The 12636-nt window shown below is 39.8% G+C and overlaps 1 protein-coding gene across 2 annotated transcripts in view; it reads left to right on the forward strand.

The window, feature by feature from the left end:
• Positions 1-12636, forward strand: part of LOC136774464 (neuronal acetylcholine receptor subunit alpha-7-like) — a 96353-nt gene that overhangs the window by 72625 nt on the left and 11092 nt on the right. For both annotated transcript variants that reach the window (XM_066728772.1, XM_066728773.1), the window contains exons 5-8: positions 9518-9698; positions 11018-11093; positions 12075-12269; positions 12461-12547. In XM_066728772.1, coding sequence (XP_066584869.1) covers positions 9518-9698; positions 11018-11093; positions 12075-12269; positions 12461-12547 — 539 coding nt within the window. The remainder of the gene's footprint in view (positions 1-9517; positions 9699-11017; positions 11094-12074; positions 12270-12460; positions 12548-12636) is intronic.

Genomic DNA, 12636 nt, shown 5'->3' on the forward strand with positions numbered 1-12636 from the left:
AAAATAAAGCCAGCAAAGTATATCGTTTCTTGTTGGAAGCTGCGGTATACTATGCAAATATTTTGTCGCCAAACGATTTAACTATTTTTTCGTAAGCAGCTAGCTACATCAGGGATTAAATACCATACCAGAGATTATGAATGTTTTTGCTTTCCCCCTTAGTACAAATACCTTCAAGCTATTATCATGCATTAACTTACCAAATTGAAGCACCTATTTTGATATAACGCTGACGCCAATGTAAGGAAGATCTATGAATATAAATCTCCCCAAAATTAATCCTGTTAATATTCATGGATACCTCAGACGAGATTTATAAATCTTTTCATAGAATAGTGCAAATTTAACCTAGATTATCCACAAACCTTGCTATGGCATGGTTTGACTTTGGCCCGGACACGAACGAATTAAATTTTTAAAATATTGAAGCTCCAGGGGAGTCGTTTATCTTTCGCATGCAAACGTGAAAATCGTTTGTTTGAGTGAGAATTTCACGCTGTTGCAAAAGTTCAAAGGGCGAGGGCTCGTTGTGCGGAATGTAGGTTGATTAAACCGAATATCCCATATCCTCGCCAATCGGACTATATCGTATGTTTTATCATTAATGTATTATATGCCGTTAACCGTGCTGCAAGGTAGCGTCGAATGGAAAGCTTTCAGCCTTACATTAGTAACGCATGATTTTGCATAATGCTCCAGGCAAATATTTGCATTGAAAGTACCATTTCTATCAGGCTTGGTTACGCGAAATGTTTTAGCGTAGCTTCTAGTGAAAAGAGTGTTAAGTAGAAGCGCGTGATACTCCAGCCATTCTGAATAATTCTTCCCTGCAAACTATTATCCTACTTTTACATTGTAGATTTGTAAGACTTGTGTATGAGCGAAGCTTCGGGATTTCGAAAATTATGCGGTATTACGTGCCCATTATTTCCTTAAGCTGCAAGAAAATGGCGGCAATATCTTTAACAGCAGCCATTATTCGGCTTTAAATTTACTTCCTTCGTGCGACGCTTTACGGTGAATTATACTTGTCGTGAGGTATTCGAGCCCTTCCAGTTTTTCTTTCAGCTTCGGGAAAGGTAGGTAAATATAATCACGTGGTTAACCAAGATGTTGAACGCTCGAAACCCCGAGGAGTAATCGATCAATTACCCTAGCTACCTTAATTGTTGCTTCATCACTGAACAATTTGCCGCGCTACTTTTTTCTACCTATCCAAACACACTACTGCATCACAGTTCTAATCAGTAGCTATGTACACACGATTACATATCGTACATATATCGCAAAATATTCCATTTTCGCGTATTGCAAAATCTCCTGAAAATGTCCTATATATTCTGTCGAATTTTTGTTATTTTATTAAACTTTGTGCAATGATGACTTTTACATAAGGTTTTAAGTCACTCCCCTGATTTCTTGTCTGCTCGGTACATTAAGAATGTGTGTGTGTGTGCGTGTGATCAGTGATAAAATGCCGAAAGCCTATTTTACACGTAACATTTTGAGGGGTTGGTTTTATTCTGGCTCGTCATCCACTGATAGACAGACGTAGCAGCTTACGTGACTTTGCGACATTGACCGTATACATACCAGCAGAGATTCGAATTTCGGCTAGCAGAACGCAGTAAAATCGTTTATGACGGGACGTCGATTCCGGGAAATGAGCAAAGCCCATCTTACCGGGAAGCGTCAAGCGAATCTCGTACTTTTCAAGAATGGTCAGTTTAAGGAGGGAATATCAAGCATATCTACCAGTACTAGTGGTATAAAATGGAGCGAGCCAAGTGGGTCACTCTTACCAAGAACAGAAACTTAGACATTGCTTAGGAAAAATACGTAAATGTAACTTCATCTTACACAGGGCTGGACCCTCCTACTATAAAAATAAAAAATAATCAAAGAAAAACGTGTAGATATTTCTGGAAAAATTAATTTCACCTGTCAACCTATCGGTAATGTTTTTAAAAATCACTCGATGCAGATTACGGAGAGTTTACGATACAATTATTGAAAATAAAACTCCATACATTGAACGAGCGCAATTCAAATATACCTACTTAACCTTAATCTTTATATTTTCGCATCATAAATTCAGATAGATTCGACGTATATCTAGTAAAATTGATATAAAACCCAAGAGAAAATGCAATATTAAGCGGGAAAACATCGTAAACGCAATTTCAGCATTCAATTACTACTTCTTTCTTTTTTGTAAACGATAAAAATAGGTAATGTATGAAAAAAACAGCGAGTACGACCAAAGACTAAATTTGAGGTTTATTATCATCGCGCCCAAGCAGCCAGGATTCCCGTGTAAAGCTCGATTGTATACGTGTGAATAATTTATAATAGCGCGAGCGTTATTGCCTCGGCATCTACAACCTTTTTACCGAACATCCGGAATGCAGTTTTTAACATTTAATTATTTACCAACGCGCCGAAACAATTAAGCGTGCGCACACTTCTCTCTCTCTCTTTCCCACCGCCTTATAAATATTTAATGTAACGCCGTGACGCGTTTTCACCGCAAAAGACATAAATTTTGTCCTCCAATTTCAATCTAGTTCGTGGAAAATCTCTACACTTTGTTCATTTTTGTAATCTTCGACAAAATAGTAATTTTACGCCATTCAATTTGTAAAATCAATATACATGCAGTGATTTCATGCTTGACGAATCAAAGATTCGTACAAATAAATAAGTATCATGAATTGCGATATGTCTGAATGAGAGAAGGATTGCCAGGCAGGTGCTTCACTAGTCACTAGATTGCATGCCAGGCATATTGCTGGATGCTACTACTGAAATTGGCCTTATGCCCAGAAAAACAGAAACCGTATTGGGTTTTGCAGTTAATTAAGTAAAAGCACCAGCTGTCCAATTAACCGTATATAGTAAGACGAAACTAGAAGCAGGTCCATTCCTTATAGCGAGTTGATACGAACCACAGCATGAAATTCAATATTAACGTCTCCCTATATATCAATGATAATTTATATTCCGAACGTAAGGAAGATAGCGACAAATTGCAGATTTTCAGGTACTTTTCGCTAAGAGGGAAAAGAGCCGCGGAAAATATAATATAATGATAAATGGAGTTGCTTATTAGCTGGTAGAAAAGCTATAAATTACATTGGGTTTGGTCATTGTTATCATTGATAGCGAGTTTCAATCGCCAACTCGTCGGATTAAACTGCTTTCGTTCCACTTTCGTTCTACCGGTCACGGATTGTAAAGCCTATGCTCGACGAACTCTGATAGATTTTTGCGCTCAAAACGCAACGGCCTTCGTTAATCAGGACACGAGCCAAGGACAGCAAATACGCCGACAGTGAAAGAATTAGGAACCGACGATTTATTTGCTTTAGAAACTTGATTGCGACGAATAGGTTCGTTCTGAAGGTTGGATAAGTAGACTGTATAGCGCAAAAGCAGGAACCAACTTTCAATTAGCGACGTTTTGACTCCGGGAGATTCAATAGGATTTGAAAAATTAAGACAATCGCGTTATAAGCGCTTCGTCGAAGATGTCGATTTTTATTAAAGTGACATGGCTATTTCTATACTCTCACAACACAGCTGCTCTGAAAAATGTCGAATTGATGGCCTCGAGGATAAGGAGTTAGAGAATTCTTTGAGGATTGAGGAATTTTTCGGTGATTTAAAAAGTATCCGGTGAAGTGAAAGCTGACTGAGGCACTGGTTCCAATTTGGTGGGGTCGAAGCCGGAAGCAATAGCATTCCACATATGAGGCATCCGAAGAGGTCAGTAATGGCAAGCAGCCACGGAAGTCGAGGCCGCAATTCGATATTAGGCCAGTGGCTTAGTAGTTATGCATTTCGATACTCGTATATATGCAGGCAGTAGCGAATAAAGCAATAATCCAATTAATATGACGTAAATATCTCTCTGCATAAAGTATATCTATATGTAGAAACTTTACCCACTCTCCATCGACTATAATCAATAAAAATGCGGAATCGTATCGTAGCAATAATACACAAGCGAGAATAAGTTTCAATTCTCCACAAGTTCTTGACACAATATTGAATTACGATTGTTATTGTAATTAGCACTGGAGCGAAGGAGCTGGGGTGGTTGTCAGATTTGGATAAAGCAGAAGCAGCAGGAAATAGATTAAAAATTTGACAGTCGAGAGGAAAGCTGATGATTGTCGATTAATATGGTACGTGTACCTTTTGGGAATATCTGCTCGATGCATGACAAAATGAGTTTACATTAGACGGGACTGGTGAAAACTGGGTTTTCCAGAGGAAAAGGAAGGGCTGGTGATAGTGCAGAGTTCGACTGCATAGGGAACTTGGACCAGAGCCAAAAGCAATATGCATTAACCATCGCGTATTTTGAAATTCAAGCCAAAGCAGATTAAACCTCATCCAAGCTCACCTTGGACCACCCCCTCCCCATTCTTGCTGCTCGGCCTCGCATCAAAAACTCATTTATAAAGCAAAGTCCAACTGTCTTGTTTGTTAATACATAATGAACGGTGGCATTGGGGCTTTTATAACACCTCAATCGGAAGTTGGAATGCGGTCAGCCGTTCACCGATGGTTATTGGGACCTAAATCAGCTTGGTTTGCTGCGATATGTCTCTCGAATCAGCTCGTAATAAGGTATCGGACCGCCGCCTCTAATTGCCGGACAATGCTGGCCGTGTTGGCTCGCGAATCCATTGGACGATTCAACGCCTAAGCTACCTCAAATACATTGTACCTTCCCAATCCGAAACTCTGATGCGACCCAGCCCCTCCCCTATAACGCTCGAACAAACGTCGCATTCGCTACGGAGATGCGATGAATCCACCGAGTACAATGCACATGACGAATATCCAGTTCCAAATGGAACACTTGGAATGACAAGTAGTGCAGCCTCCTTCCCGTTGCAGGTTAACCTTCCGAAAGCTTTTTATGTAATTCAATACGTGCTTCAGGAACTCATTCGTCCAAGTGTTGGATAAGAAAGATCTTAGATACGCGCTTCTCTCAGTCGGGTAGATCGTTAAGGGGGTACATTATTAAATATTCACACTGAGTGGATAAAAACTTCGTAACTAACCAGTAGCGAAACGCTCCTACTTAGGAATTGGGGGGCGAGCTCAACGAAGATTAAGTGGTTCCCAGAGGATCTGATGAGTCTGTGCGGTAGAGCCACGTCGATTTGTGCTCGCCATTCGGTGCCTCCTTCTCAGACACATATTTCAAGAGCAAAGTTTGCGGCAGGATCGATGGAATTTGAGGTATATCGTAATTCACGTAATTTACACAAGAGTTTTAGCTTGGATATTAATCTTACTTGATAACAGAGTGCATATATAGCATCGTTTGATAGCTCTTCAAGAATGTACGATGGAGCTATATATACTCGTAAAGCATTTAACAGAAGAATGCCAAATTGAGAAGTGAAAATTTCAATAGAATTTTTCAGAATCTCATCCGATAGGTAGGGAAGAAAGTCTTAGAGGTGTGTAGGATTTCAATGGCAGGTAGATCCAGCAAAAAGCTTAGAATTCCAATGAAAGTTGCATTTCACCTTAAAAGCCATGAAAATTTCAGCAGCCACGACGTTTCGAGCAGAATGTTCGCGAGTTATCCGATGGCTGAGGCTTTGCCAAATGCCGTGTGGTAATGGACTGCTGCAGTTACAAGCGTAAAGCTAGGATCAAAGAGTTTTAAACCGGTTCGACGACAAAGAGTGCTTTCCTAAGAAATCCTATCGTACGAACATCAGCAAGGAAAACGGGAAGAGATGTTATACGGTGTAGTATCGTAACGTGCTCCCATTTCCCCATCTGGTTTAATTGAGACCCTGCCTATAATGGAGTCCTCGGAGTATTACAGGAGATGGCCCATGACTCTATCGACCCACGAAACAATGGGAGAGAATACTGGACATCAGAAGTCAGCCAAAAACCTAATCTTTATGTCAATGGAATATCCTGAACAGTTTAGTCCTGGAAATCCAGTCTGACCCGGATGAGAAGAGATAAAGAGGAGGGAATCCTATAAAGAAATTCTAGTAAAATCTGAGAAACGCCTGAGGTAGCGACTGTCTATCAGCTGCCAATAGTAAATAGCTCAGGTGCATTCGACAAGTACCCCCAAAGCTCTAATCTCACTCTCTGACAATTTCGGAGTCCGAACCACACGTCACTTGCACCCCTAAGCAAAATATATATTGTTGATCCCTATTGATTCCTGGCCTCCATCGATTATTGGCCCTATGTATTATCGAGCTGAATACGCTGCCTGCCTGCCTGCCTGCCTGCCTGCCTGCAATACCTCTCTAGTAACGGTAATTCCATTATTTTGGCAAAATTTGTAGGAATTAATGCAAGAAAAAGATTCGTCCTTTGTGCAAGCTCTATGCTTTGCTTCGTTTCCCCTTTAAATTCATTAGATTAGGAGATCAGTTGGGAATTACGGTAGTCCCCGATCCTGGGTATCACGATAACTCAGCATAAAACTAGCCCAGTGAATAAAGCTCTTGGCCTGATTTCCTTTCAACTCAACTGTTTCCTGCTATCCAGTTATCCTTCTATTCCCCTTCTACTGTTCCTGTAGCTAACACATTCACCGCCACTGGACTATTAGTTGAAAGTTGTGTATGCCAGGGGTACCAAGAGATTATGAAATTTAACAACCAGGAACTTGTTGCCGTCCTTTTGGCACCTATCACCTAATAGCAGACACGCCATATCTCGTGTCCTTGTTATAAAATATTCTGTGACACCAGCTTAGCCCAAAGGGTTATCGACCATCAATCGTTTCACCCGGAATATCTCGTTCCCGCAGCTCTTTTTCTTACACTTTCCTCCGGCTATTCACATAAATATTTTCAACAAACGCATAAAAAAGTTTTACGCTTGATTGCACGGAACTTTCCGACAATTCTTAATGAAACTTCAAATATAACTTCAACGCAGACTCGACGAGCAAACTGATAACGAGACGTGAAATACTTGGATGAAGAACTGTAATAATGTCAAACTTGATACAATGACAAATAGCAGTCGTCTGCAAATAACGCAAACCTCCCCTGCCAGTATTCATTATATCCAGATAGGAGCTTTACGAAAATTTGGTAACTTTTTCCCTCACAACGGTTTCCATTATAATTGCATTTTTATGCCGAGAAATGTCGTATTATACGCTATAAGCTAACATAATGGAAAAACCAGGATTGCTGCTTCGGCAGTTTCACGCTACACAAAAACAGAAAGTAAATTCTGGATTTTCAGAGAATCGCGTTTGTGCTCTTTTCAATTTTTGTATTTTTCTCTCTATTTCCTTTAGATACGCGAGCCCAACGATTAGGTTTCCCAAACTAGGAAACCGGGTCTACTATATTTACCTGCTTCAAGTTTCCCAGGGTACATATAAGAGATTAGACTACGATTACATACATTTGTATATACATGTACCACTTTGCATGTGTTTAAGTATACCTATTCGTGACGAGAAATTGTCGTCAAACAACTAAAGTTACTAAGTATATTTTCATAGCCAGAAGTGCTTTTGGCTAGATTGCCAACAAATTCCTCGAGTCCCTTCTTGAGTTCCTTATCTATCGGCCCTTGTTTGACGAGATTTCTAGATATTCGAATGGCCCAATATACCAGTATTTGTACAAGATACAACTAAGTTTTACAACTTTTCCCAAATATATCTAACCTTTCCATGATTAATAATAATGTGGAAATAGGAAATTGGTGGATTCAAAATATTAAAGCTAGTATATATGCAAGAATGGAACCGATTGGAACTAATCGTCCAAAAGAGGAAGATTAAATTGATGAGGTAAAAATGGTTCCTTTTTGTCGAGGGGCCGAAGAATTATTTACGGAACAGCTGCAAAAAGTCGTCCACACAAATGCGCTGGCACATGCATATTTATACAAAACGTGGTGGCAAACTTTGACGGGTTTGATGGGAATTTAATTTTAGGTGGCGTGCATATATATGTATCTCTAGCGAACTGTTTATACCAATTTTAGCATAGCACGAAAAAAGTGTGGAGCTAGAAAGTACTACGGTAGATACTAAGGGCACAAGGATGGGGAAGAAAAGGGGATGGATAGTGGGAGAGGATTTAAACAGAATGAAATAACGGATTGGGTCATAGCCAACTGGCCCGGATCCAACCAATCCTCGGCCCTCTAGACGAGGCAATGTGTTATGTATATCATACACCTGCCATATATATTTGTACCATAGATTTAAACCAGTAGATTCCATTGAAAATAATATTCCTTGTCAAATGTGCAAGCTCGGAATAATGTTCGATCTTTAAAATCTCGAAGTTCATATTTCATTAGAGCCAAAATCAGCAATTTCTTTGATCGATCCTTGCGAATGTCTAATAATATTTGTACTTTGCTATAATTATGATTTTTCCAATTGCTTTTTTTTAAGCATCATTTGTAAGAGTGAGAAAGAGATATACATGTATATAAGTATAGCTTTATATAATCGCATCAGACGTAATAAAAGAAGCAAATGTCCTGCCACTGCCTTCTGAAAAGAATGAACCACGAAGCTAATAAACTTATTTGAAGAAGAGAGCAAATTGAAGAATTAACTCTCATTAATTTTAGTACATAGCAGTTATAGTTTCATGAATGCATATTTAGTTAGGCAAATTAGTTATTCCATTCAACGGTCTCTAATTGGGTTACAGATGTCTGCTTTCCAAGGTTGTAACCGCTGCGTCCCTCAAATCTTCTTCTCAACCCATTAATCCAAACTCTCCAGTTCAAGATTCACCTTTTTCGCCTTGAACGAAATTCTTTAAAAGCGCGCATCCACTACTAATTGCATACCCACTAAAGCGTGGAGGAGTTCCACTTAATTTGGCCCAAAATGTCTGCTTAATTCCGTAATCAGCCCTGAAAAAAAAACAACCCTGCACTTGCTCTCCCCAATATAACCAGGAATGGAATTCCATTTAAGAGCTCGCGTTTGTGTTTATGTACCAGTATTGTAAAATTAAGTTAGAAAGTCCCCTTCGACGTGACTTGTTGTCCATTATATTCCATTACACCAAAGTTACATCGCATTGCCGGCTTGCGTAATTATTTTTAATAACTAAGTAACAAATTTATAATTCACTGGACAGTGTCTGGAACACTGCTATAAAGCTACTATTACATAAATTCTTATTAGACGAATGTTCAACGAGCAGTAGCACAGAGAACAACAGGATTATGTTTGAATTATTGCGCGAGTGAGTACTAGACTATAGCTTACGGGTGAAACGCGTCATTGTTTTCGCATTAAGCTTCATCTGCAACACATTCCGTGGCAATGTTCGATCACTGGGGCTGCAACGATTAGCTAGATTTGCTCTCTTTGGATGCTTAAATTTTTTGTTAAAGGTAAAAAAAAAACAATGCTTATTTCTCGAGGAAAAAATTCAGATTTTAACCCAAGCAAATTTAGGAGACATGTGTAATATATGGCATGTGATTTCTCACTTAATGTTATTTGTTTCAGTGCGGACGAAGGGTTCGATGGCACTTATCCAACAAATGTTGTCGTAAAGAACAATGGTACCTGCCTGTACGTGCCTCCTGGTATATTCAAGAGCACTTGTAAAATAGACATAACCTGGTTCCCCTTTGACGACCAACGCTGCGAAATGAAATTCGGCTCGTGGACCTACGATGGCTTTCAGGTAAGCTGCATTATGAAATTGAATCAGGACCACCTTTGCCTGAAACAAATCGAACTTGCCAGATGCGCTCCTTTTCGTTGGCCAAGAACCAGTAAAATCTGGACACGATGATATCTTACCAGATATATCCCGCTGGGGTTCTTTTCTTCGCATTTCAGAAGCGCCTTTGCGAGCTTTCCTTTTACGAGAAATTCTTCCTTTTTCTTTTGTACATTATCTCTGCTTCGTTTCCATCAAGTGTTATGGGGCTTCCGCCGCATTTACTATTTCCCGTTTGATACTGTCACGTAGAACACTCTCGCTTAAGCCTCCTCCCGGCACGAATTTATGTTTCTCTTAGAGACGTACGTTCCTTTGTACCGGAAAAGGTAAAAGCTCATCTGCGAGATCTACGGACGCGGCTTATTAACGTTATTGCGCGGCGTAATATCACATTGTATTTACATAGGGGAATGTGTCTAGATGACTCGCAAGGGGTTCTAGTTGCCACTGGAGTAACTTAGTGGTTATGGCATTCACTCGCAAGGCGAAAACTCCACGTCCAAATCCCAGCAGTACAGCCCGCTAATTTAGCTCGCGCTCATGGTTTTGCATAAAATTAATTACAGCAATTAACCTCCCTGTGTCCAGCGATTAATCTGCCCAAAGAGCATTAAAATTTATTGCAAAAATTCGTCAATTATATGGTAGAAAAGATGAGTCAGTTTGATCATGGTCGAGATTGCTGGCTCGTCCGCGAATTTGAAGAATATAATGACTTATCGGTATGGGAACGCTTCGAGGATCTTACGTCATTCCGGAGTCAGCATGATCACCGCGTGCAGACGTGCAGTAGCAGAGTACCGCGTCCATATTCAATGGATCGAAGAGGCGCAGGCGGGGATGCATGCATGTCACGCGGAGCCATACCGTGCACATACCCGCGCTCATTGTCTCCCGCATGCACCACCGACAATTTGCGAATTTGCCCTGATTTCCTTCGACAAGCCTTGCCTACCATTCACCACTCCCTTTTCCATGTAATTGCGCCCTTGGTTCTGCACAAACACGTCAGCATTACTTTTGACACACTGCTACGAATTTTCAATCCTCATTTCCTTCAGCTTAGCAAATCGCTCTCCCTGTATCGCGGACTCTGCTTCGCACAGCCAATAACCTTTTCATCCAAATATACGCCACTTATATACTGCGCGTCTATATAACTATATATGTATACATGTGATATAACCATACATGTATTATTGTCAGGCGACTTTCCGCCCTTTTTATTCTTCATTTACAATAATAATATCTGAATGATAGTAATAAATTTTTAACAGCTGGACCTGCAGTTGCAAGATGAAGCCGGAGGTGACATCAGCAGTTTCATCACTAACGGCGAATGGGATTTGTTAGGTGAGTTTTTACGGCCCTTATCAGGACCTACCCTGACACAACTGGTGCAGTTTATTCTCGCTGGAAATAGAGCCTCACTGATTAGCAATTCAAAGATCTGCTATAGTTTACTACTGTAGGGAGCGTTTCAGCGTCTACTGGTTAGTGTTAATAGGGCTTCGGCTAAATTGCTAAGAAGCCCGTCGAATATATTTTTATTCAACGATTCTTCCCCTGCTATCTATTATTAGAACCATAAAAAAATCGTAACTCCATATATAAAGTATATGTAATACTTTTATATTGCGGGTTCTCTATCTCGCTACCAGCACACGTAATTCATTAACATAAAAGAAATATAAAATTCTAACATGTCGCATATATGACACGTCCAATCATTGGCATTGGACGTTGTAGCTTCATATACGTACTCCGGCACTCTGTATTCGTGAATGCCAATATCGTCTATATAATACTTTTGCAAGCAAAAACTTTGGAAGGCATTGAATAATAAGTTTAAGCAGAGGAAACGGTATGTACTCCTTGCAAGATACGAAGCATCAGTACTTAAGAAACTTTTACCTTTGTATATGTATGCTGTTCGTAAAAGTGCCAAGTTATTCACGCATATAATTTTCATGAATACACCGACGTAAAACTGTAAATTTCCGCTTGTACGCCTGGTTTATTGTCAAAACATGCATGGATATCACTCACCGGGGAATAAGCAGTCTTTGCGTATCGAGGTTACGACGCTCCTGGTGCAGATACATCAAGATACGCAGTAGTCTTGGAAAAATTAAATTACATTCCTGGCTTGGTCAGAAAGTAAAATTGCACCTTTAAATTTGTCTGTCCCAAAACGTTAAAATTATTACTCAAAAACTGCAAGTTAATACTTAAGTGGGGAGCATAATGAAATTGAGCTTCGTCGATTTATCAATATTCCATAAGCTTGCTCAGCTGGGATGTGAATCCTTTAAATTACTTGTCATTGTGCAGGTGTACCTGGTAAAAGAAACAAGATATTTTATAAATGCTGCCCCGAGCCGTACATAGACATCACTTTTGTGGTTATTATCAGAAGACGAACACTCTACTATTTCTTCAACTTAATCGTGCCGTGCGTCTTGATCGCTAGCATGGCCGTTTTGGGATTCACCTTGCCGCCCGATTCCGGAGAAAAGCTCTCTTTGGGTAAATTTCTCACTAGTATATTATACGTTCATATTTCAACGAGCTCACCCGAGCGAGTCATTCGCAGGATTTAAAATCAACGCTTTCTCGAAACTATATCAACCGTTGGAGTCTGTCAAAAAATTAATGATTGCGTTTATTTCTTTATTTGGTCATTATATCGATTAATCAGCTGCGAATGCTTTTTGCAGGGGTAACCATTCTCTTGTCACTCACCGTGTTCTTGAATATGGTAGCTGAGACAATGCCAGCAACATCAGACGCCGTGCCTCTGTTAGGTAAGAAAACACTTGGTACCATTTCTTATTTTCTCTTTTAAATCTCATCTCTTCCTTTTCTTCATGAGTTAAGAATGAATTTCTTTCTT

This window comes from Prorops nasuta, unplaced genomic scaffold (assembly GCF_024137725.1).
Source record: "Prorops nasuta isolate Cenicafe-Biocafe unplaced genomic scaffold, Cenicafe_Pnas_1.2 PNAS00006, whole genome shotgun sequence".
Classification (NCBI taxonomy): domain Eukaryota; kingdom Metazoa; phylum Arthropoda; class Insecta; order Hymenoptera; family Bethylidae; genus Prorops; species Prorops nasuta.